The sequence below is a fragment of the Atractosteus spatula genome, chromosome 13 (genome assembly GCF_055471065.1).
Source record: "Atractosteus spatula isolate fAtrSpa1 chromosome 13, fAtrSpa1.hap1, whole genome shotgun sequence".
NCBI lineage: Eukaryota > Metazoa > Chordata > Actinopteri > Semionotiformes > Lepisosteidae > Atractosteus > Atractosteus spatula.
In genome coordinates this window covers 19,790,021-19,817,126 of record NC_142718.1, presented here as the reverse complement: position 1 = coordinate 19,817,126, position 27,106 = coordinate 19,790,021, and the positions used below count along the sequence as shown (strand labels likewise).

The following is a 27,106-nucleotide window of genomic DNA, read 5'->3' as shown; positions in this document are numbered from 1 at the left end:
TCAAAATCTTTCATTACACTTCCAAAGAGCAGAATGTTGTTGAATGTTTTCTTTTTCATTTTATTTAAAGGCATAATGAGAGTGGTGAATTCATGGGACAAAAACTGTATTACAGTATAACATTTTTATTTTTCAAATTCAGACACATTCAAGTCCTTCTGTTATATAATGTTTTTTGTTCCTGTTTCATCAGCTGTATGAATAAACCTGGAGAAGCCTGTATTTGCCATTATATTTATTGATGGGGGATTATTTGCATTTGATTTGTTCTGCATTAAGACACAAAAGCATAGTATGATAAAAACATGATGACCAAAACCACAGGGAATGATTTGAAGTTTATGTATACAGTATATTTAGGTGTGTATTTGTAGTTTTTATCCAGTCCTAATATTCAAAGAAAACACGTAGTTACTTTAGGATGTGCAATTCACGCTGTGCTGTAGTTATCTTATCGTGAATGCCATACAGTATGTGTTCCCTTTACTGAAATCTACAAATCAACGGCAAGACTGCGTTTTGACTTTTCTAGTGATGATCAGATATAACATACCTGCCTGGACTGGTTTTTGATTTAGAATTTAAGTCACAATGCATGCTTTACAGACAAATGAGAATATAATACAATAATAAAATAATGTATTTAGGGGAATGTATTTTTTATTGAACATAATCACATATAATTCTATACAGCTATTTAAAGTCAATAAAATATTGAATTCAATTGTCTTACATGTGTGACGTAACCTATTCGTTAGCTTAAACTATTGGATTCAAATACAAATGCGATAATTAATATACAGTCTCTCGTGCCATGTATTTTCTTACTACATGCAGAAGTCTGCAATTTTTATTTACTGTATGTATAAAACTTGTATTTTGTGTTTCCAAAAAAACTGAGCCACGATCTGGAGTATGATTGTAGATGACACTTTGTGGATATCTCAAAAATGACAGCTATGCATAAAGCAAACCCGATTTGGGATCACATCAGGAAATCTGGTTGAGAACGGGAGCGCGGAAAAGAGATTACAATCTCAGGTTTCAATTTGTGGGCCCCTTTAAGGGGGGGTGGGGTGCGTAGTGATAGGGGGAGGAGGAAAGGGGATTTTGGGAGATTTCTTTGTCTTTTTCTGGATTTAGAACCCCGACATGGACTGGGAGGTCACATGGCTTTATAACAATCTAACGGGTTAAAGGGGAGACCCTTTGTTTTACGAAAAGAGCGAGGGAAAACACATTTTTGTACTATCGCCATCCAGTCCAAAGCACAGAACGCAAGTTTTTAATGGTAAGAGCGCCTGCTTCTTTCTGCGTTGAGTAGGATGGTTCATTTTAACGCAGTTTATTTGGGAATTTTAAGACTGTTTCTTTCCGAGCTTTCATATAGGTTAGTTGAAAGGAAACATTTTAAGAAGGTTTCGTTTGAAAGCCTTTATGAGATGTTTTTTTTACGTTGTCTTTACATCTGTGGTTTCATTACCGAAATTATTTTAACACGTTTTGTTTAGACGGGTTAGTTGTCTTGAAGGTGCTTGTGTTTTGTATTTATAAAAGCAACCAGAACGATCACTTCCAGTTATAATTTATAAAGAACTATTACTTTACCAGTGTTCTGGAAAGCGAAAAACTTATTGGCGTTTTTTAAGGAGTTCGGGATAATTTATAAAAATGTGGTAACTTAAGAGGACCGAAGTTTTAACTAAGGTGAAGTTGTATTCGGAAAAAAGTCATCTCGGTGGTGTAGACGTTACTAGATGAGTTTTTTTTTCGGGATAATTCAGGTGGGCAAGTTGCTTCCAACGCGACAAATTGAGGGGGAGATGGTCTAGTTGGAAGTATAACGATTTTGCATAATATTAAAAAAGTAAATAAAAGTAAAAAGTAAATTGATCGCTTCAGTTTATATTTATGAAGTATCCGAAAATAGACCGTTTATATTTTTATTGACTATTAAGCATTACACGTTCTTGGTTAACTGGATTTAAGTAGGTACCGAATTTGTAGGCGGTAGATGCATGTGTACTTTTGTTTTTGCCTTATTTAGAGGTTAGAAAACTTTTGAATAATCAACAATTTGCCTTGTTTCCTTTCAAAATTAAACTGTTAACGATAATGTGTTCGGTATTTAATAGAGTAATCTTTAAGTGTAGGGACCTGTTAGACAACTGTCCAACTGCAGCTAATTGACTACCAAATTGGGTACAACTAATTATTTTTTCTAAAACCAAACCGTAAAATCGGCCGCTGCGGTTTCCTGATATTTGCTGCGAACAGCAGGGTTTAAATTTAATACTTTTTTCTTTCCAGAATGACTCATTATATTCTCCCTGACGTTTTTCACTTTTAAAGTAGACTGTTTACTAAACCCTTTTCGGATACACGATTTTCTCATTTTTTTTGTGGTTAGGTTGATACTGTTGGATAGCTGACGTATTGTTGTGTAATAGTTAATGGCATCGAGATGCATCATGTGGACCATCGGATTTGTAGCTCAAACTAAGTACCTCTTCCTTTTTAGTCAAGGGTAAAATGTGTTCTGACGGGCAACGTCAGGGTTCTAGCACGACATTCCATCTAACTCTGAAGGATTAAATACCCGAGCGTCTCTCGGGAAATCCTTCTCGAGTTGGATAAAGTCTAATATGTGAATCAGACCAATTTCTTTGCATTTTTAGAGCTCGTTTGGGCCGTAAGTGGCTGAACCGCACTCTTTAGTTTTTGAAAAGATGTCCTTGGTTTTTAGGTGTCCAATAAGTTTTAAACTTGTTGATTTGTCCACCACTCTTCAAAATACATCAACCGACGTATTCACTTGTCGCCTTGTCATCTCACCAGTGATTTATACATCTTCAACTAAAATGTAGGGGAAAGCGCAGACATCTAAGGACACGTATGAACTCTGAGAACCGACCAAACAGGCCTAATTTTTGTGTGTACAAAGGAAATGATTTTGCGTGTGATTAATTCCTTATTAGTCAGCACAACACAGTGCCTTTGTTGAATTAGTGCTGATCTGCATGTTTAACTTCCCTTTAAAAATATTCATAAATGCTTTACTTGAAAGCAGTTGTGACTCTTAATTTTCTTATAAAATAAACGATAGTTAAGGCTTAATCTATTATTAAAAAATAATCAGGGTTAAGTACAAGTTTGACTAGCACCTGTATTTTTTTGTACGTTGCTCTGGATAAAGACTTATGATAAATTAAAGTAAATATAATGCTGGAGGTCATGAATAAGTTTTTTGAATGTTTACTGCTTGCTCTCTTTTATGAAAATATTCTATGCGTCTGAGATTACTGTATTGCCTTGCTGCCAAAATTCCAAATGCAGTTATTTTTCTGAAGAAGGTTTGAGTTAAAGTTGCTCTACTGACCACATGATGTTTTGTTGAGGGTGGCACAGTGGTTAGAATTGCTGCCTCAGGACTTTGGTTCGGCTCCTCAGGTGCCATCCGCATGGGGTTTGTATGTTCTTCCTGTGTCCCTGGGGGTTTCCTCTGGGTGCTCCAGTTTGCGCCCGGAGGCCAAAGACATACTGGTAGGTTAATTGGCTTCTGGGAAAATTGGCCCAAGTGTGAGAGTATATATGCTTGTCTGTGTGTGTGCCCTGCGATAGGCTGGTGTCCCCCCCCCAGGGTATATCCTGCCTTGAAAGAAGGATAGGCTCTTGTTCCGTTGCGACCCAGTGTTGGATAAAGTGGTTAGAAAATGGACATTTTATAGATGGGCTTTTGAAAATTAGTTTTGGTAAGTAAGGTACAATACAACTTAATGTAAGAAGGCACTGGTAGTTGTCTAAGACCACTCCAGAATATGGAATTTTTGACAGCTGTGTAAAATACTTTTCTGTTCTTCGTGAATTGGGAGAAAAGTTTTGTCCCTTTTCACCCTTGATTATTTCCTTTACTTTAGACTGTAATTCTCAATTGGTATGTACGAAGTGGTCACATTTTATGGCACACTTTTTCAACAAGTGAACCTGTCTTTTTGTGTCTGAACTTGTTTTCATATAAATGTTGCCTGTCTGTAGAAGGAACAGAACGGTATGTAGAGCTCTAACATTCTCATCCCATCTTCCTTAGTTCTTTCTTGCATTATGATTATTTTCTTTGATTTCTTCAGCAGGAGGTTCCTGCCTCTTTTACCCTAGACATTTTGTCCATCCAGAAGGTGCTAACCCTTCCCCCACCCCCTTCTCCTTTACTGTTTTGTGTTCACTGATCAAAACCATCTCCTGCTTCCTGTCTGATTTCAGTGACATTTAAAATGCTTGCCACTTTTTTTCCCTTCTCTTCTTTGGTCTTCCTCCTTTGTCTTCTGCCTGCCATCCTGTGATAAGCCTCTTTCATGAGTTAACTACATTTTTCATCCAATTTCCTCCCATTGGGGGGAAAAGTCATTTTGTAATCCATTACTATTACTGGATACATTATTTTAACTTTGAGTTCTAAATTGGTGGTGACAATTGTTGCTGTGCAAGTTTGTATTTCACAGTAACATGAGAAAAATATTAAGTGTCCGGAAGTTTTTGAACTTTGCAAACTGCATGAAGTCAATCACTGCCAGAAGCCTGGATCATTGCCCAGTTAGCATAAAGAATGTGGGGGATTAAACATTTTCATTACCATAAAAATGTTACTTTAGCTGCTCTTATCTGAAGAATAATTCAGGTAGGTGATAAATGCAGTTTGAGGAGGTGCCCTTTAAGGATAAAAAGGGTATAAGTAACAGAAACAAACTGTTACAAACAGAATTATTCCATTTATCTCCCCCACCCACTTCTAATCCCTTATAGACATCTTGGGAGTTGACGCAGATTGCACATTGATTACAGTTAAATAATGTTGACTCAGATGTAGATTGAATGAGCACAAATGCTTTTTCTCTGCAGCTACTAGAGCTTTGTTTTAGAAATGCAGTGAAATGTAATTTTCCTATTTTAACACTTAGGTTTATTGGAATTGGTGGTATGTGCTTTGGTTTTAGTTTCCCGTAGTTTCTTGGTTGATGTTGGAGTGTTTCATTATCGTAGCCTGAAGCAAGAGTGGAAGGAATGAACATGTTAAGCTCTTAAATTGATCCTAAACAAGCATTAATTCCATTTCATTAGCTGCCAGTTTCTTTGCTTGGAAGTTAATAAAGAATAACAGCTGTCTGATTTTTGGGGGGGCATCTATTCAAATAACTTTTTAGTCCTTCTGAGTAGATAAATTACTCTTAACACTTATTCAGGGACCTTCAATATAAAGTCAAGCTTTAAAAACCTTTTCAGTTTTACATTGCGTTACTTCGACTAATGACTCTTTTGTCAAATACAATGGTGCTTAAATCAGCATTGCTTTTGTAAAAAGAAGGGATAAGAGCATACATGTGAAGCTCTGTTTATAACACTGTTTACTTCCTGAAGCTGTTGTGTGGGGTCAGCATCCTTTGATGTGCCATTCGTTTTCATTCTAGGTCAAATCCAATGGGGAAGTTCAATGTGTGAATTGCAGCGTCTTTGCATCTGTTAAGGACTTGAAAGGTTTTTATAGGGAAGCTTTCACATCACCTGGTTAGTTCTGTTGAAACTCTGACATTTTTGCCACTTTATAATTTACTCATTTCACATTCAGTATATGATGTGATGTGATCCTGTTCTATCTATGATTGGAGAGACTGTCATTCCCTTATACTTCTTCCCTTACTTCTGTTAAGTAGCACTAGCATTTTTTTCATATGTGAATGAAAAGTAAAACCCATTCAAGCCTTCCTTCACAAGTAGAGGCTCTGCTTAATCTATGATGTCTTTGTTTCAAGTCATACAGTGTGCTGGCATCATCTTGTAGGTCATTATTGCTCTGAGTTTTCCAGAAACATTTAAATGTTAGCGAGTGCTTGGGAGTTATGAGAGTTTTCACAAAGTGATTCAAGTTTGAGTGTATACAACATTTTCTTCAAAATCGTTTTGTTGAGCATGTAGGCGTATTGATTAAACATTCAAGTAGGTAGCTGCGTCAGCATGCATAGGCTGCAAAGGAACAAGTAAAGGTTTATTCCATGATGAAAAGGGAAGAAAAAAGTTTCGGCTGCGGAGCCTTCTTCTGGTGTGAGAGAGAGGGGAATTGCATGCATCATAAAGTAAAAAAATGTCTTTGGTTTTGTAGATCTAGCCCCCCCCCAACCCCCCTCCCCCCCCCACAAAGTCCAGTTGTGTCCAAGTTTCAATGTTTTGTATAATGCATGAATTTGGTTTAAATATTGTTACAGAGTTCATGTAATGTCACAAAGTAGCCAAAAGAAAATTAAATTTACATGGTCCTCTTTTAGTTGAACATCTAGATTCTTAAACTTGGTGGGTTCTCGAGTGAAACAGCCCAAGCAAAATAGATCGCCTTTACACAGAAGTGTTAGCTTAGTGTTAGAGGAAAAATCCATATGAATGTGTAACCTTTTTGAGGCCTTGTTGGTGTTGGTGCTCACACCTGAAGAAGGCTCCACGGCCGAAACGTTTTTCTTTCTTCTTTTTTTCAGCATGGAATAAACCTATTACTTGATCATATACATATGCCAAGCAGAGAAACTACAAGACGGAGTGCGAGTTAAAGAGGTTCTGGGTTTAAGTGATAAATCAGTTGTGAATTAAGAAATTGATGAGCTTTAACACTCGGGAACAGTCCGAAACAGCTCACCTTGTTGGATCATAAATAGAATCTGTCAAAGGAAAGTTTAAAGGGATGTTATGTGACAAATTAACACTTATCACGACTAGCCTTGATGCACTCGAGTGACTGTTGCATAAGCACTAAATAGCTTTGTTAGTGAGCTGATTGGACACGGCTGATATTTGCCATGTTGAATGTCAAGCCTGGTGAAAGCTGAACTATTGTTTCCTTCTGGGGTTTTCACAGCCAGCATTTTTCGGAAAGAATATACCAGTTCTGTTGCATCAGAAATGCCAGGTAGCAAACCTTGATACTTGCCATTTGCAGGCAACAAAATGAGGTGGGATAAGCGTGGTACAGACATACTGAACTGCACATTAATTGCAGTTGATAGCAGGCCAGTTCAATTATAATAGACAGGAGTGTCTAGTTGTTATGGAACCTCAGTTGTTGTGATTGAAGGCAATCCCACGGCAGTGTACCCCAGTGATCAGCACCTTGGACCTCCTTTGCTCCTCTTACTGATGTGCAGTGAATGCTGTCACATCCTCATGCAGCTCCTCTAATGATGACTTTCTTGTCAAATGCGAATGTGGCAGTTATGCCATGAATGGTCTGCTTGAAAGACTTTTAGCCCCATTGACCATTTGTGCGATGACGTGACATCTAAGGCTTAGAGACTAGTGGATAGGCAAGAGTTGGTGTCAGAAGTCTACAACTGCAACCTGGAGCAAGGCATGTGTTGGAAGATGTATAGATTTTGCTTTCAGAGGTGCCATACCTGTGATTTTCACAGCCCCCTTATTGGTCAACCGTGCAGATGGCAGATGATAATCAGTGAAGTGTATAAACTCAAGTCATGTATATTTTTTCCTTAAAAAGTTAAGAAATAAGTCCCAGCCACACGGGTATCAAATTGAGATCAGTATTCCTTTTTTTAAGTTTGCTATGGAGTGGTGAATTAAATCAATGACATTTTGTTGCTACAGCAAAAAAAAGGCATATAGTTCACTTACAGAATAGCTATTTCTTTCTACTGCAAAACTGCAGTGATTGTAATTCAAAGAATAAAGAGACCTCTGTGTAACAGTTTGTAGATTCACAGCTGTAGAGTGACAGGAATGGTATGGTGCTGAAATACAAATTGAATTTTACACCCTTCTGTAGTATTTGTTGGAATACTCTTATTTTTGAAAACATTTCCTTAATAAAAAGAAAAGGCATAACATGTGGGTTGATATTACTAATACATTTTACGGGAGCATTATTATTCACCTGTATATTTGAGAAATAGATTTTTTTCAGTGGCAGGTTTGGAGTCCTACATTTCTGAATGCAACAATTCATTCTCTAATGAAAGGTAATTCTCTAATGACCTTTCTCTAAATACCAGTTTGTTTTTAGAGGGAAGGTAAATTTTAAAACTGAAATTCACAAAACCTAAATTAATTTAAAAATAAACAATGGCTTCTATGGTACAAATGCAAATTTCAAGCCAGCTCTTTGCCTTTACTTGGTTTGAAAGTTTTTATTAAAGAAAATAGTATTGTCTTTAAAGAGATCTTTTTGCTGTATGGCACTGTGACATGTTAACTTATTTGCAGCCAGAAGCAATACATTTTGTCTTGCTTATATTGGATGGAAATCCTTATCCCCCAACAAGGCAGTCATGTGGACATAGACCTCTTACAGTTTGAAGTCAGTGCCAGTTTTGTTTTAATCTGTAGGACGGAATATAGCCAGCGTCTCTGTAACACTATCTTTTTGTGTGCTTCTCAGTGTGAGTGCATTCCTGGCATCCCTGCAAGAACAGGATCAGTACAGTGTGGTACAGTGTTTTCTAGCTCTCTTGACATGCTGAAGCAGGTTTCTTTGAAAGGAGGAATGTTTAAACACTTTGCATCAAGGCTACTGGCAGATGTCCTGCATTCTCTCAAAGCTGAGCACTGAGGGTGAATGTTTGCTGTTTGCTGTTTGTGTTCATAACTGCTTCAGTTTCAGGATATACAATACACAGAACATAATGCAAGAAGGCACAGGAATAAATAAGAGGTCAGCTGAACCATCTAGCTTGTTTTCTTGCTGTTAGGTGATTGGGGATCTAGCCCATCCACAAAGTGTCTGGAAATCTTATTCCAGATTCCTACAGAGCTTTGTCTCCCGTTTTCGGTCTTAAAAGCAACTCCTGAGCTGCCACCTGTGTCCTGTGGCTGTTATGCTGTTTTTACTGTTCTACCTATTTCTTTTTCTTTTTTCAGACTAAACTATAGAACGTTTCTGTAAATTAGAGAGCAGTGAGTCTAAAATGAATTATTGAGGTACTCCACTCACTAGCTGAGCCCAGTGAGGCTTTTCTCCTTATTGTAACTACTTCTTATCCATCAACTACTTTTCAGTCTGTACACATGCATCACCTGCAGGTTTTAGGTTGAGACTTCATATAGAACAGTATCAAAGACCTTACTTTTACTTACATTTCTACTTTAGATGATTCAAAGTAATTTGCCAGTTTTTTTAAAGACCTACTCTGTCTAAATCTATGCTGAATATTCCTAGTTTTGGTTTACACTCAGCTCATAACCTTTACATTAAAAATGGATGTAAGAGTGATTGGCCTATAATTCCCCACTTTACTTTTGTACTAGCCTATAAACAAGGGGGTGACTTTTGCAGTTTTCCAAGTGGTAAGGAGACTTTTCTTGAGCTGTCAGAAATATCCTTCTAAAGGGAACACGTCACAGGGAAAATGGCTTTGGGCTCAGTTGACTAGTTAATTCTACAAGCTCCTAATTCCTACACCACTAAAGCCTTTGAGCTATATCTTGCTTGGTTTAAGTAGGTCTTTCCTCCAGTGGCAGGGTAAAAAGCATCCCAGTATGTCCCCAGATGAGCATCTCTAGTACCTTTCCCCATTGCTCATACTGTGCAATGCTCTGTGGCACATTAGGCCAAACCCCCTCCTGGAGGATGGGAGTCTCTGTGAGTTTTTTTTTATCCAGCTTAGCTATTAATGAGAAATCATTGGCTTAAATTGACCAGTTTCCCAACATCTTCTGGCTGTTCAGGTGTTGCAGAATTAAAGATGTAGCAATCCTGTTGACACATTGGCTTTTAAGGACCAGAGTTGTACCAACCTGTTTGAAGGATGTGCTATATATTTGCTGTGAAAATTAGGTCTTGGGATTTCAATAGCACGGCTATCTCTGGAAGATGTGTTAAAATAAGACACGCTAGTGAAAGTATTAAGTTCATATATAGAATACAGAAGGACTTGAGCATGTTTTTATATAGGTTATTAAAATCATTAAAGCTTTTTCCTGAGAACTGGTGCCTCAAATGCAAGTCTGTTTTTCAATTTGGGTTTTTTTTTCTGTGGAATTAGAACTACAACTCTTCATACGGATATTCCAGAACATGATCCTAGAGTTAAGTATATTAAAACGAGTGAAGATGGAAACCTGTATATGTTGTACACGGTATATTAGATCATCAGGTACTTCTAATCTTTCCCATGTGTTTCCACATGTTTGTGACCTGTTCAGTCTGGTGTATTTCTTTCCATCTGTGTTCAGGCTACACCGAGGTATTCCTTAAAAAAGGACTTTTCATGGGTCTGAATGACATTGCCAGACACTACTAAAGGGGCCATTAAATTTAAACTTTTTGTTTTCAAAGTTCCAATGTTTGACTCATCGTTTCTTCAGTTAAAAGCCTCCAGCATCACTTAAGGTGCCGTCAGACCTGTCTCAACATGCAGAAGGTCCACTGGTAGTAACAGTTTTGAAATGCTGAAGACAATTTGGTACAATAAGTCCTAACGTGTGTAAAATGGCTGGCATAGAATGTGCCTGTGGAGTATAAAGGAAGTTTTGCATTTTAAATTTCACCTAGTATTCGTATAGCTGGAAACGAGCAGTTTGTTTCAAGTTTGCCACTCCAGATTTTAAGATTATGGTAGATGCATGTGCTCTGCTTCTCTGTAGTACTTTCATTTTTATTATCATACCTTTGTATGGAATAGAATAGCCCATGGGCTCAATTTGCTTACCCACTGTAGAAGAAAATCAGGTTTTAAAGGGGAGAAGCTGTGCTAAAGATATTGTTTTTATAATTATTCAGTCATCTGATTGCTTTTTGTTATAAGATATTGCACAACAATCAGCACATTTGTTTCTTTGTCATATATGTAAAGTTAAATGCTGACATCTTAATGGGTGGGTGTGGAGACAGTTATGTATTTTATATTTCAATAAAGTTCACAAGTTTGCAATTTAACTGGGTATGGAAATAAGGTATTTTTTGTTCAGGAAAAAAGTTAAGTTTATGGGTATTTCGTAGAGTATTTCAGATTTAAAAGGAATGTAGGTCCTATGTTGTTTATCCAACAATTGTGGTGTAAAATCACTTTCTGGTATCCAGAGTAATTTACATTTGATCATGTTAAGCATATTGTTAAATTAGAAAACAAGGACTGTTTCAAGACGATATATTTTTTTTAAATTGCCCTGTGATTTGTATGAAGCGCAAAACTGATCATTTTGATAGAACGATGAGAATTCAGTGTTTTCAAACTAAAATGGTAGGGTTGCCAAAAACATATGTTTGGATAAGGGCTGATTTGTGATCCAAAGGAATTATTTAAAAAATGTAGTCATGTTTAACTTTCTGGTGTGTAGTGGAGGTTATTAATGTTTATGTTGTGTTAAGTTGCATGCATGGTTTGGTGTTTTTCAGAATATGCATTTATTATATTTTTGTGAATGCACTGCCATCTTGTGGCTCCAAGTTCTTAGTAAAGGTTCTGCATTTGTACTCTTGAATTCTATCATCTTCTATACATTTCTATAATCTTCTCTTCTATTTTTTAAATGTACATCACCTTTATTTGTGCATAGCTGAGGTATACTAAAAGTAAGGTATTTGATTATGGATAGTTAAAGGGTAATTAAAATCTTTGATACAGTAGTAATGTAATTTTTTGCCTCTATAGACAAGGCATGATATGCTTAGCTTTCATGGTGCTTCCATTTACAAATACTATACAGATAACGAACATATTTTTTAGGAGAGAAAAACAATGTGTATTTTATTGATATATAATATCTTATAGGCTCTGTGCACTTGTGCTTTAAGAAAACCTTTATTAAAAGCTATTTTCTACCATATTAAGTTACAGGGGATGAAAACTGAGAATTAGGGCCTGTTTTGGGTTTAGTCTGGATGGTAAAAGCTAACTTGTTCCGTGTGGATGGGGAAGAGAATTGTGGATAACTTCAGGGTAGGATTATATCAGCCTTTTTCTTTCCCCTGTTCTGCCTGTCTTGATACAATAGCAGTATTTGTGTGGAGGTCCTGGCCCATGGTAGTTCCAACTCAATACTCTGTTAAGGTCAAGAGTCAGTCGTGTGAATGAAAAGCCTTATTGAGGGCACAGGAACTCTTTTGCCTGAGGTCTGTTTTCCAGCTTTATAGACTTTTTCTCTCACTTCCTGTTGAATAATAAAAACCCTTCAGCAGCGCAATACTTTGAAAAATGGTTAGGTCACAGTCCTAAATGCTCCAATTTCTTAGGCATTAATCAAAACTGAAACAATTCAGGATATTTTTTTTATTATAATGCCAATTTAAAGAAAAACATTAAAGCATGATGTGGGTGTTAAAGGATTATATATGTTAAAGATGTGAAATATATTTTTGGTTGATTTATTAGAGGCTTATGACTAAAGTTAAGCCCATGGCTTATAACCTTAAGATGTTTCAGAACCAAGAAATTACTGCAATGAAGTGTTTTATTCTGCTTTTCTTATACTAACAAATTTAATCTTACTGTTTCTCTAGTAGTCTTCAATGGGCTGTAAAGCTGTTCTTTAGCCTAATAAAACCATGTCCTGGGTATTTTTGTTAAATTTATTGTGCAGTTTTTTTCTTGTTTTAAATTTCTCAAAACCTGTATCTTCCTCTCTTCTAGAGCTAAGAGCCCCACTGTGGCAACATGAGCTGGAGCTTCTTGACCCGTCTGTTGGAGGAGATCCATAATCACTCCACCTTTGTGGGAAAGGTGTGGCTTACCATTCTTGTCGTCTTCCGTATTGTACTGACAGCTGTGGGAGGGGAGTCCATCTATTATGATGAACAAAGCAAGTTTGTGTGTAACACACAGCAACCTGGATGTGAGAATGTTTGCTATGATGCCTTTGCACCCCTCTCACATGTGAGATTCTGGGTCTTCCAGATTATTATGGTATCTACTCCTTCCATCATGTACCTTGGCTTTGCTGTACATAAGATCACCAGGATGAGTGATCAGGAGTACAAGCCCAAGAATAGGAAACGGGTGCCTGTGGTCCAACGTGGGGCCAGCAGAGACTACGAAGAAGCTGAAGACAATGGTGAAGAGGATCCAATGATCTTTGAGGAAATTGAACCTGAGAAAGACAAAAAGGACGAGAAGTCGACGGAGAAGAAACACGATGGGAGGCGGAGAATCAAGAAAGATGGCCTGATGAAAATCTATGTCCTACAGTTGTTGACACGTTCCATCTTCGAAGTGGCCTTCATCTTTGGCCAGTACATTCTATATGGCTTTGAGGTTGTCCCCTCATATGTCTGCAGCCGGAGCCCATGCCCTCATACTGTGGACTGCTTTGTCTCCAGGCCTACTGAGAAAACCATCTTCCTTCTGATTATGTATGTGGTGAGTGGGCTTTGCTTGCTGATGGACATCTTTGAAATGTTTCACTTGGGTTTTGGTGGCATTAGAGATGCACTGAGAAATAGGTCCAGGCGGCCTCCTGTGGTCGTGAATTCCAGGGCTTCCATCTGTAGGCAGATGCCCTCTGCGCCTCCTGGCTACCACTCAGTCCTCAAGAAGGATCCAAAGGGAAAGATTGCCAATGGCCACAAGCTAGAATTCAGGGACAACCTTGGGGATTCAGGTCGGGAGTCATTTGGAGATGAATCTACATCTAGGGAGCTGGACAAACTGCGCAGACACCTGAAGATGGCTCAAGAGCAACTGGATCTGGCATACCAGATTGAAACTGGCAGCCCCTCGCGAAGCAGCAGCCCCGAGTCTAACGGGACAGCAGCTGAGCAGAACCGGCTGAACTTTGCACAGGAGAAGCAGGGGGAAACCTGTGAGAAAGAAGGTGAGTTGGATTTTGGAATTGCCTGCTTTTTTTGCACATCGTTTTATGCTTAGTTGAATATTTTCAAATTGAGGGCACCCAAAAGGCTCAAACATTAAGCACTCACTCAAGCACAGGTTGAGCTTCATGGTTCAGATGTTCCAAAATAGAGCCTGGGCTATGTTACTAATCGACTATGACTGGGATTCCTAAAATTACAGGGCACAAACAAATGATTGCCTCAAAGAAATAATTGGAATTAGTTCCCAAGGGCTTTCTTACCTCCAGCTTTCTTATCTCTTTACCCACCTGGGTGCTTGCAGTGTTGTCAGTCAGGGATGCACCCCATTAGTAGGCACCAAGTCCTGCTAAGGGCTCTGGAGCCTGTGTGGTGTTAAAAGCCGATTGCCACGAAGGTGGGCAGGTTGGAGGAATCTGCTTGCACTTTCCAATTTTTCCTAATGGAAGATTGCGGGTGCACCCAGACATGGTAAACAGAACTAGCTATTCTATATTCAGTGGTTTAGCAAAATTAGTGTTTTTTTAACTTAGTTTAAATTTCCGTTGAGCTGGAAGCTTTGTAATAACTGCTCACAATTCCTCTTTTTTTAAGTGCTTGATTTGCAATGCAATGTAAATAAACTTATACTGTTAAAGTATTTTAAAATTTGATGCATTGAAACTAACTGCATGCATCAGTATTTCATCTAATTTTACCAGAAAACTTAAAAATATTGCTTTTTAGTCTAAGAATAGGGATGATCCTGGAAAAGGTTTAGTAACTGGGGTGCATGTGGCTGATTTTGTATACAGTATATGACACCTTAGTAACAGGTCATATGTATATTCAGAGTCTCTTGTACGTATGTTGGAATTTCTTAAAAATGCAAATGTTTCAAAATGTCCTCCATATGTCCTTAAGTTATTTTTTCCCCTCTTTTAGGAATGCGAGCCTGAACCTTTTCAAGCTGAATTCTGCATATGTAAAAGCTTTTCCATCTCAAGATCAAAGTCTTCCAAAGGATGGTGAAAAATGTCAGAGAATCAAGGACGGAAAACATAGAGGACTAAGATACTTGTTGTTCATGTACGTCTTTGTGTGTATTGGTGGAGGGGTATAATGAGCCTAACAGTATTAAGGCCGGAGGTTTTGAGGAAAAGTGCGCAAATTGGTGTTGACATTACCAGAGATCCATGGGAGCATATTCTGGAGTTTCATCTAGAGCACAGACACCCTACCCTGCCTGTACTTTAAACTGGAATACTGTCATTCATGACAGATTTGACACTTCTGCAAAACATGCCACGGTTTTTTCTGAAGTTAGCTGTTGTATACTGGAACGATGAGTGGCACTTCAATACTATTTTCATTTGTCAAATTTGTACTATGCCTTAAAATTTCTGGTGTTTACATTTCAAAGTCATTCCAAAAAAGAGGCACTCCTTTGATTAATGTAGCTTTTTTTGGTTGTTTTTTTTTTCTTGTCTACAGCTTTGAATATATATATGTATATGTGATTAAATGATCTGAAAGTGAACCACCGTGACCAACCATTTTAATAGCTGTGAATAACTGGCACTTGTCCAAGGCTTCTCACACCCTAAACCACAATCTCCAGTTGTTCTTTGAAATAAAAGTTGCAGCTGAAGCAAATTAATTAAGATCATTTGAACCACTCACACCATGATGCAGCAGCTACTTGTGCGTACTGCTCATGAGTAAGCAGACTGTTCCGTTGAAAAAGCAGACTGTTTCTTCTGTGCCCAATGCTTCATACCAGCCTGTTGTCTGTTAGCCATCAAGAGTTCTGGAGTGTTGAAGCCTTAACGGTGCCCTTTTCAAAATTATAAATGCAGAATAGAAAACCTGGGATATGCTTGAATTGTTGTCATCTCATGAATCATATTGCAGATGTTGCAGACTAACGGTTTGAAACGTCAGAGTGGACTTCATTGGTTATTTTCTTATGAAAACATTCTAGATTAAGCCTTAGAATACGAGTTTTATTGCCTTTTTGTTTTTCTTTTTGAAGTACTTTTGAAGAGTAGTAGTTTTGCAAGTGTTTTCTTCCATCTAGCTGCTTTCAGTATACATAAAGTGGGAAAACCTAAGTTCAAGAGTATTTACATGCATTTCAAATGCTGGAGTATGTCTTGGGGTTGGGCATGAGGTTTTTTTACATTTCAACCTTTCAACTGTCACCATTCTTTATATTCACTGATGTGTGAATGACTGTGGTGTTTGCTGCTAAGTGCTTTCATCAGGACCACTCTGGCTGGGTGTGGAATGTGTAGATGAATATCTGTTATCCACACAAGTAGTGTTTAAGCTGAGGTGGTAATGGATTTCTCTCAAAGTGCTGGATATTAAAGAAATGTTATGAGTTTAAAATACAGATTTTGTTAGAAATAAAAACCTGAGAATGTCACCTAGCAATCACTGCTGTGGTATTTTTTTATACTTGCAATTATGGCTTTTAAAGAGCCTGTGTAATTGGCTTAATGCAAATTGTAATTTCTTAAACCTTATTATTTTTATTGAAAATCTGTCCAGTATAACTTCATTGATAGTGCATTAGATCTTCCCCATAAGTAACACCTATAAATAGAAATCTTTGCTTGTTAAAGATTGCTGTTCTTATTTATGCCAGCTGTCATTTTGTTTACTGCAGGATATTTGAAAAGGGAATTTGTTCAAATTTCTGATCTAACTAAAATGTTCAGACCAAGAAATTGTGATAATTATAGAACTGTATCTTAACCATTTTTTAGTCATTGACATTATGTATTGGGGCATTTCTCTAGTTTGGAGGGTTTTTTTTTCCAACTTGTCATATAACAGGCCATGAGGCCTCTAGCTATATGTTATCCATTTGGAAACTCTGGAGTGTTCTTTAGAAATAAAGAGAAAAGGGTGGACCTAATCTGGCACCTGCTTTTCTTGTAGTGATCACCAGCAATAAAACAGTTTTCACAACCATGGGTTTTACAAACAAAGGGAAAAATACTGAAATAAAACCAAATGGATTGTGAATTTATACTTGGGACCAAACTAAAACTGCAATTAATTGTTTACAGATTGGTGTTTACATCAGATAAGTGACTAAACGAATAAGGGTTTTACAGCAAGTACTTTCTGAAACCTAAACGTCTTATGTTATGGTCATTCCTCCATTTAATCTTTTATAGTTATGCATTGCAGTCATTTTTATGCCACTGAAAGTTTGTGGATAGAAGCATTATTCCGAGTGTCCAAAATGGTTTTCTCTCATGCAAAGTCTGAAATATGATCTTCCAAGCTGTTTTCTCTATTTTTAAAGGTACTATGTATACATTTGAATATTTTTACGTTTTCTATACTTTTTTGTACCGATAGTATTTTTCCTATTCAAAGTTTCTTAGAAAACAATAATAAAGTTTACATCTATGTGAACTGGATGATGTTTACTGTATTTCTTTGATTTGTGTTGATATTTAATGGGTACTACATAATGTATAATAAGACTGGGTTGCATTTGTATGAAGACTGACAGTACTTGTTCATTGAATATGGAACTGGGGTTCAAAACTAGGAGACTACGTTTTTGTATAGTACAGTATTAGCATTTTTATTTTTGAAGAAATTTACCCTACCTCTAGGGCCAATACCTAATAGACAAAAGTAAAGCGCCTATGCTTGCGCTGCTGTATCGGAGAGAGATTCCTTGTTGAGGTCTCTATAGAACCCAAGCAAATAAAAGTCCAATTTGTTGTCTTTAGTGTTCTAATCTCTGGCTTTGGAGCCAACTGCCATAAAATAGCTATTTAATGCAGCTCAAATGTGGACCCAGCTAAGTTTTAGAAAAAATGCTGCCGATTTAACCTTTCTCCTATTTGTGTCACCTAGGTCAGAGAGACTTTTGGTTTCTGTGGTCTGCTGTGCATCTTTTATCTTGATACATATCTGGAACATACCAGTCAGATTTGGAGAAATGGGAGTGGATATTAGTACGTTTTTTCAAACTTATAATAAACTTCCTTTAGTGTTTTAGTATACCTTTATACATTTTGTTTACTTTTAATATTTTTCTACAGTGGTAGTAAAATATACAATGTATATTACTACATTGTATACGGTTCCAGGAAAAAGTATTCTCTCACTTTCAGGTTTTCTGATTTTTCCTAATTCTAATCTCCCACTTCCATTTCCTTGTGCATAACTGCTCCCTGTCTGCACACAGTGCTGTGTGCATCTTTTCTAGCACTGGGAGTTGTGCTTCACTTGCAGATGGACATGCTTTGCAATCAGAGGCGCTCAGAGGGACCTTACCTGCATATTGCATTCATCTCCTACAAATGAGTACCAGATTCTTTCTTGCCTCTTATGCCTTTTCAGCATCAGCCCTCCACTGAATAAAAGCAGCTCTGCTTGCCATCTGCACTTTTCTTTCATTTCTCCCAATTTTGTCAAGCCTTCTAAAACCCCCAAACTGTGGCAGTTTTTTTTCCCCTTTCCTCTTTTTTTCTTCTCCATTTCTGGTTGAATGTCTAACCCATCACACCTGTGGCCCCAGCCAGTATATGTTTTGTCTGCTCTCTGCCCGGTCCTTCTCTTCTAGGTCCCTGTGGGAGCTGCCGGCCGCTGACTCCCTCTCTGCCCTACAGGTGCAAGTGCATGGCATCAGTCTGAATTGCATCTGGGCATCCTCGTTCACCCCCACATTGTCCCTAGTGCTGGCGGCCTAGGATGCTAAGCGATGGATTCCCCCCCCCCCAGACTTACACCTCCTTTGGTTGACCCTTCCTCCAACAGAAGCTTCCTGCCATATAAATAGCTGATATTCCTTCTCTTTTAGGGGTTCGGCTCAGCGTATGTTCTCCATCTCCAGCATATCCATTCCATCTAGTAAACTTCAGCAAGAGGCTCTCTTCTGGTTTCCATGTCTGGTCAGGCTATTCTTCCAGGCCCATTGTTTTCCACATTTCTCCCCCCCCACAGAGTTCCAATCTCAAACTAGCCAGTGCTCCTAGCTGCTAACAGGTAATTGTCTTCCTGCTTGTGTCAAGCTACTGTGCCAGTCTCTGCAGTGTCTTCCGCTGCCCACCACAGATTTCTCATTTCAAGCTAGCCCTGCTAGGTCCTGCTTGTGCTGCTTCCTGCTCACCTCCTCACATTCTGTATCTTAACGAGCTTGTCATTCATTCCACACTTCTTGCCCATTCTGCCGCATTCCAGCGAAACTGCAGCCGAACCAACATGTTACTTCAGATAAGTAACGTGCTCTTACCTCAGTGTTCGATATCTGCATCAATGTTTTGGGGGCGATGTGACAGCTACAATTCTCTTACCTAAGTGAGTTAAAGCCAAAGTATTAAGCAGTCTATCCCTTTAGATTCATCGACTTGTTTATTTGAATGTGACTGACCAACTGAAATTGTGCCTTGCAATCAGACAGTCTTATGGTAACTAATCTTGTGAAATTACAAAATTGTTTAAATTTTATTCTAAACCTGAATTCTCAAGATAAAGACTTCTAATGGTAATGGATTACAGTAAAAGCCAGCAAAAACTAAAATATGAACGCACTAAATATGTGGATTCAATATTTGGTGGAAGCAGCTTTTACAGCAGTTACATCAAGTCTTTTTCAGTAAGTGTCTACCAGCGTTGCACATGAACTTGGTGTAATTTTTGCCCATTCTTCTATGTAGATTAGCTCGGGCTCTCTCAGGGTGCTTGGGGATCATTTAGATTGCAGTTTTTAAGTCCTCTAAAAGATCAGAATCAACAGATTCAAGGGATATGTTTGACCTAAGGACATTGTCGCCCATCCCAGCCCCTGAACTCCTGTAACTCGCCTTTGGCCTCATGGTGGCATCCCTAACCAGTTTTCTCTTTGTCTGGCTACTCCGTGTGGAGGAGCAGCACGATCTAGGAAGTGTCTGGGTGCTTTCCACTTAATAATCCACTTCACCTTGCTCAATGAGATATAAATTACCCTTGAAATGTTTTTATACCCTGCTCTTGATTTGAAAGCAAAAAATGTATCCCCTATTTGTTTTGAAAGCTCCTTGGTCTTTATGGTCGTATCTTCTTTTCCTGAAATTCACTAAGTTAAGGACCTAACATAGACTGCTGTATTTATTGTAACATTATGTGAACATCATGTGAAGCACTATTATCGTACATGAAGATAGGCCAGTCAAAAAATTGTGTGGCTCATTAAGGTAATTTTGTCCACATAAATATTAATCGCTGCTTTAAAGTGACATGATTGCAAGCTTTAAAGCAACAAAATGTGAAAATTGTGCGAGAGTCTGGGTACTGTTGGAAGGCACTATAGTTTCTGTGGACTCTGTAGAAAAGAACTGTATCTAAACACTACACTTTGCATTCTTATTTAATAATTTATTTTTTTTTCTGCCAGAATGTTTTTTTCAACAAACGTATAGTTAAAGGCAAAGTATTCTTGGCCTTTTTACCAATACATTCTCTACAGTTACTAAGTATATAAGTAAATATATGTGTATTTTGTCAAATCTTTTAATTACATGTATTTTATTGTATTTTGTATTTGTATTGTATTGTAAAAAAACTGGTTTAATTAAGGTAAGTGTAGCCATTGTCGTTTACAATCTAGGATGATGAAATGAGACTACAGCTTTAAGTGTTAATATGCTGTTATACACTGGTGACTGGTAAGGGAGGACAGATTATTCTCTGAGTAAGTGAAATTGCTTAAAACCTTGGTTTAACCACAGTAACATTATAATCAGTATAGCAGACTTACAATACAAATGTTAATTCCAAAATTTGATTCCTTGCCTTGTACCTATTTCAACCTGGGTTTTCCTCCAGCTCACTATGCGTAGTTTTGGACTAAACAGTAAAAAATGAAAGCCTAATGCTTAATTTTATTCTAAATTTGAGAGATTTCAAATACAATAAAAATTAAAAAGCTTCTAATAATCCGATCGGGTATATTTAACCTATTTGGCCAAGTTATGTGATTGTTAGGCAAACTAAATCCTAGTTGATTTTTGGTCCCTTGTGAAGCAGCTGCTACTTGTTTATAGTTAAGTTCATTGGTGTAAATTGCTTTGGACATTGAGATATTGTTGCATGATGCTAATCTTAATGTTTGTGATTTAATGGTAAGCGTCCTAGCAGCATGCCTTTGAATAAACACAACTAATAAGTAGGGGTATGATCTGTAAAATGCTCAAAGATATTTAACCTGTATGTTTAAGTTCTAAATTCTAAAAGAATATGTAGTTTGAAATAGAAGGTAGACAAGGTAATTGCAAACAATCTGTTATGCAATTAACAAACTTTAAGCATGTTTTTTCCTGTTTCAAATGTTATTTGACAGCTAAAAATATGTCGGGGGAAATATTTTTAAAAATCCTTTTAGCTTCCACCATTTGTCCTCCTTCACCTGCCTACAATGATATAATCGCAAAGCATGTGCAAGGTATTCTAAGATTTACTTTCAGAGTATATTTTCACAGACAGAGATAATTAGCGTTAACATTTCACAGAAGACCACGCTAAATACAAGTGCAATCCTCAGCAATGATATTGGGCAGAGTTTCATATTTGAAGGAATAGCCACTGTCTGAGGTGGTCCGGAATCGGAGAGATCTCATGGTTCCTGGCACAGGTGCACAGCATTGTTTCATCCCCAAAATGGTGGTCATGCGATCCCAGCTGGAACAGTTGCCATGGCAGTAGTAAAACGTGAATACTTTGGGGTGGACAATCCAGTTGTCCCAGCCCAGTTCCTCAAAGGATATATTCAATTCTGCCCGGTGACAGTCATTGTAGTTGGGCTTCTCTTGAGATGGCCTTTGTAGAAGGTGAATAGCCAAGGGTGACCAGGGCAGGGATGACCTTCGTGAGCGGTCAGGACCCCTGGAGTGTGTGTGGAGGTGTAGGAAGGGGATCTTGTCAGACTCGGAGTGACAGCCACAAGTTGGGCATCGGACCTGTAGAACAAAAGGCCCTTCAGCCAAAAGTGGGTGGAATTGCTTGGCGATATGATATGTGACCCACCCATCATCTGATGTCTTCTGAGGGTTCTCTGCAACTTGTGCCAGCTGCTGGTGGGTTGTCAAGATAAAGAGAGGGGCTGAAGAGTTGCCTGCTTCGTCCACCTGTCCGCTGAAGAACCAGAAGTGGGCAGATGTGACAACAGACTCCAGGGTGTTTGTAGAAAGCTGGAAGTAATAAGTGAAATGCCCGGTTCTCTTTGGTGAGGGCAGGTCTAGGCTGTGTGCACAGGTGGAATCTGGGGAAACAGGACAGAGATGTTGAAATTGTATTGAGTTAATAAGTTTGGTCATGATGTTAAAATGGAAATCTAATGTTAAAAATTCATTTACATTTTTAATACTTAGAGTATTCCTTTTAAATAGTGTCTTAACATTAAATATATATTCTAATATATTTCCAGACACTGTGCCAGAGAGAGCATTATGAAAAGGGAGTCCTTAAAAATCTTACCAACCATGCCAAATGTGTATTAGAAATATTTAATTGATTCATGGCACTGTTAAGTAACAGTATCTATAGTAGTTTTGCGATTAATTACTGGAAGGCATTAAAATAACCTAAATGTTATCCTGAATTTGAATCTTGCAAAGCTGGTGTTTCTCAAGGATGTCAGGATGTGATCTGAAGAGATAACAATATTAATCTAGTCCCAGGAGTCTAGTGTGATGTTGATATTGCACCACTTGTTTCCTCTGACAATATTATGAAATGACTGTAACACTTCAGGGATTTCTACCTGAACAGCACTCATGCAAAAAAAAAACACTCATCTCTTCTTAAAATTGTATTGGTTTTTCAGATTTTCAACTGTTACGGGGCTTGACAATTATATTAAAGGTGTTCTGCATAATCCACTTGAGTTTTGTGAGCAGAGACATGCTGTTATTATTCTTACAGTGCAACAAATGTGCACGTCAATGACCAGGCACCCTGTAAATCTCTGTATGGCAGGTTTACAATTGCTGAGTATTTCAACTGTCAGGCACTGTAACCTACTTTCTGAGTAAGCACTGAACACTCCATTTCAAGCTCTCCAGCTCATTTAGTATTACATCTAGAATCAAGACCTAAAACACTACAATCTCAGCCTTTCTAGTACTGTCTCTCATTTCACTGGCATAAACCATAAAATGAACATGCAAGCTCAGAATTTTCTGACCACTAATATTGTAAAGCAGGAAGGTTAGACATGTTAGATTCTCATCAATAAGATGAGATGGTACATGTACCTTGAGATTTTATGTCAGCTTAAATAATTATATTCCCTATAGTCAGATGTTGCCTGTCACAGCACTCCGATTAATCTCTGCTTATTTTGTATATCCTGTGGGGTACTCTGCATTGGTATAATGAATGATATATCACAGCAACAAGCTGTTTCATTAAATTAATTTAATCTTCAAGCCATTTGTTTTCAGTATGCATTCTTAAAAGACATTGTCCCACACTTATCATGAATTAAAGCACCTGTCCCAGTAACAGATACAACAAACAAACGATTTAACAGCACTGTTATAATTTTAAAAGTACACATTATAATTTCTAAATTGTGTTTGTGAAGATAGTTGAACTTGGTTACTACTCAGTTTAGCATGAAACACTTAGGGTGTAGAGACAGAAAGTTTGCATAACAAGGCTTAAGGAAACTACTTTCCATGATCCACCACTGTCAAAAGAGACCTGAAAGTAAGGGTGAATGGTAATGCCGCCACATTGTAAATGAGGAAAATGAATATTCTGCAATTAATATTTGTTTATAGGAGAGCCATGGCTGAATATGGAGAATGTGTGTCAGGCTGAAATAAAAGCAGAAAATCCATGAATGCTGTCATTGGGCTGACATTAGGACAGCAAGAGCAAGGGAATGAAGGAAGCTCACACCAGTGATGGAGCACTAAAGTGGACATGAAAGAGTTTTATCAGTGAAAAAGTGACTTATAGAAAGGGTTGGCATTTAAAGGGAACCTGCAATGCTAATTTTAAATTTTGGGGTTATAATGAATCAGCAATAATGAGTGCATTTTAAACCACAATGAAACTACCAAGTACACAGTAACGTGTACAACCAGTCATTTACATCACAAAGGAGATGAAGTTTCAATGTGTGCGTATGTATAGCACCATATTGCTGTCATTGTCTGCAATTCAGAAAGAGATAACAAAACTTTCGGTGATGAGAAAACAGTCCTATGACATTGTAAACATCTTTAGAACAACTGAATTTTGCTACTATATTAATTTTAAATCTTTTCATTAAACACATACAAGGCAACATCTTTTAGATCCTTTATCTAAAAGTAAAAAAGAGCAACCTGCCAATCATCTAAAATACACTCCTATTCATCCTTCTACACAACCCATAAATCTTAAAAAAACAGTTGCTAACAGTGGAATTGTTTTCCCACTGTTCTTGTATAAATGACAGTTTTCTGTAGGAGCATGTCAGTCCCTTATAATGCATAACAAAAGAAAATTGGTAAAAACAGTTTCATTATTACAAATATCTTAATAAAATGAGCTAAGAATAAAAGTGAAAGAGACCAATGAAAACTCTTTCAAGCATACTTTCTTAAAGAACAAAAAGAAAGATTCAAAAATGTTTTTTCAAGTATGATCAATACCACTTGTAACTTTCAGCTGTAATGACTGAAAAGCTTCATTCTTAACAGGTTATTTAAAGACCCTAGTTAAACTTTCTACGCAGCCCAACTGTCTTATGAAAGCAATCGCTAACAGTGAAATTGTGTTCCCACTATTCTTGTGGTATAAATGTGGTATAAATGACACATGAACATCTGTGTCTTTCCCTGTATGATGCATAACAGAAGAAAAATAGTTTATTACAAGGATCTTATTAAAATGAACTAAGAATAAAAGTGGAAGTTTTAGAGACCTGTGAAAACCAAGCATACTTTCTTAAAGAAGAAAAAAAATCAAAAATGTTTTTTTCAAGTATGATCAATACCAGTTGTAACTGTCAGCTGTAATGATTGAAAAGCCTAATTATTAACTGGTTATTTGAAGTTCCTAGTTAAACTTTTTATGCAGCCCAACTATCTTAAAAAAAGCAATCACTAACAGTGAAATTGGTGTTTTCCTACTGTTCTTGTGCCGTTCTTCTGGTAGAAATGACGGTTTTGTGTATGACATTTGCATAACAGAAGAAAACGGATATAAAAATTGTTTAATTATTACAAGGAACTTAATAAAATAAACTAGGAATAAAAGCAAAAGTTTTAGAGATCTGTTAAATCTCTTTCAAGCATACTTTCTTAAAGTATTCAGAATTTAATAATGTTTTTTCCAAGTATGATCAGTACCAGTTGTAACTGTCAGATGTAATGATTTAAAAACTTCATTCTTAACAGGTTATCTAAAGTTCCTATTGAAACGTTTTACACAGTGGAATTGTTGTTTTCCCACTGTTCTTATAGTATAAATAACAGTTTTTTGTTTTGTGTTTGTCCTCATACGATGTGTGTAACCAGTCTGCCAGATACTGTTGTATTTGTGTCCCTGTTTTGGGATTGTGTTATTATTTTTGTGTCAAGGCTGTGCGTTATTGCTGTAATGTGCTGCATGGAAACTGAGACTAACCAGTGCTAGGGAAGAGAATGATTTGTGATGTCTCTTGGTGAATTCTTCTTCTCTCTGTCCATGCTGCCCTTCCCACTCTTGCAGAGACAGGGTGTTGGGCCAGATCTCCTCTTTCACTGGAACTCGCACTTGTGATTGGGGGTTCCTTCAATCCCAATGCATCCAGCACTCGCTGCTTGAACCAGTCCAGTATGATATTCTTAGGCAAGTCCTCCCTGGTGCATACTTCAGTGCAGACAGAAACAGAGAGAGCCAAGCAGATAAGAGGAATCAGAAACCACATTCGGCATCTGTTCAACATACTTCTCCCTCTTTTATAATTTCTTCTGATGAAAAAAGTAAATTTTAAACAGGGAAGACGATTTCTGTTTTTCTGAAAATAAATGTAGATCGTCCAGTATGTTCTGTATATCCAACTCAAGCAGCAGTATTTGCTGGTTCTCTGTGTTGGTGCTTGTTTCGGCCTCTTCAACTTCTGAATGGTTAGGAAACTGCTCTTGAACCAGCCTTTTCTCAATAATGAGTGGAAAGATCTTCAGCTCAAGATGTCCAGGTGAACACTTTAGTCCCTAGCTTGTTTCTGATGAAATGGAAGGTTTCAGTCCTCAGTAGTGTCAAGGCTCTTTTACTGATATCTTCTGCAAAACTCTCTTTGTCTTTGCAATACGTGACTGAGAGGCCCCCCTAATATGCAGACGCCACAACTGGGCTCTGCCCACACCACTTCTGTGACGCAGCCGCCTGGGTCCTATGAAAGGTATCTGTAGCAATGTAATAAAGAGGAACTGAAATTGTACCATAATGTAGCCGTTTGGTTTGAGGGAATTTAGCCATCTTGGCTTACGATACCTGCTGTAGTCTGCCCTTGCTGTCTTTTAAAGTAACAATGCAGGGATCAAGATGTTCCCAAACTGCTACAGTGATTACAAAACAAAAATTTTCATCCTTTTACAAAAAAAAATATTACCTATATTTATAAAGTAGAACAGTATTCATAACCTTGAACTGTAACTAAAAGTTGGCTTAACATGAAAGTGCATTTATACAATCATTATTTCTCAATACACATAAAACTAAAATCATGTAAGAAATTAAATATGTAAAAATTGAACATCTGACAGAAATAGTTACATAGTTCCCACTGTTACTGTGGTTTAAATGACAGTTTTTCTGATTATACATTTTATTGTATAATCAATATTTTAAGAACCCCCTTTGGCTTTATTAAACCCAATGGGTCTAGTTATATCATTTTAATAGTTTTTTTATTTTCCTGTGAGGGATATTCAACCGTTCCTGTACGTAATAACTCTTCAATGACAGGTTGTGCAGCCTGTAGTTGGTATTTCCTTTTTTGCAGCTCATACCGTCGATTTTCTAATAGAGGCTGTGATGACCAATCAAGAATGCTGATTTTTGACCCCATTCTTCTTGGGGTCAAAAATGAGCCTCTTCACAGAAACAAACTGTGGTTTTGGCTAAAATACCCTGGAAACGTATAGGATCTGTCTGTCCCACAGTTGTTGCTGGAACACAAATACCAGGGGATACAAAAGCATAACGGGTAATTTTCTATTCTTAACAGAAGTGATTACGTACTTTCTCTTCCTCGGATAACAATATGACTGGTGAGACTGTCCAAAAGCTTAATCTGTTTCAGCCAATTAGGTGCTAGTTGGCAAATTCATGTATTTTCAT

At 37.5% G+C, this 27,106-nt stretch overlaps 2 protein-coding genes across 2 annotated transcripts; one reads left to right on the top strand and one right to left on the bottom strand.

Annotated features, from left to right (window-relative positions):
- The first annotated feature begins 1,043 nt into the window (after nt 1–1,043).
- Nucleotides 1,044–17,214, top strand: LOC148821851 (gap junction gamma-1 protein-like). The gene is made up of 3 exons (XM_088930315.1): nt 1,044–1,291; nt 12,618–13,797; nt 14,720–17,214. Exons 2-3 carry the CDS (start codon nt 12,642–12,644, stop codon nt 14,731–14,733), a joined length of 1,170 nt encoding a protein of 389 aa, XP_088786441.1. The 5' UTR covers nt 1,044–1,291; nt 12,618–12,641; the 3' UTR covers nt 14,734–17,214.
- A 4,092-nt stretch (nt 17,215–21,306) lies between these two features.
- On the bottom strand, nt 21,307–25,709 carry inha (inhibin subunit alpha). The gene is made up of 2 exons (XM_088931152.1): nt 25,409–25,709; nt 21,307–22,046 (listed from the first exon to the last, which is right to left on the bottom strand). Exons 1-2 carry the CDS (start codon nt 25,707–25,709, stop codon nt 21,307–21,309), a joined length of 1,041 nt encoding a protein of 346 aa, XP_088787278.1.
- Nucleotides 25,710–27,106: the final 1,397 nt, after the last annotated feature.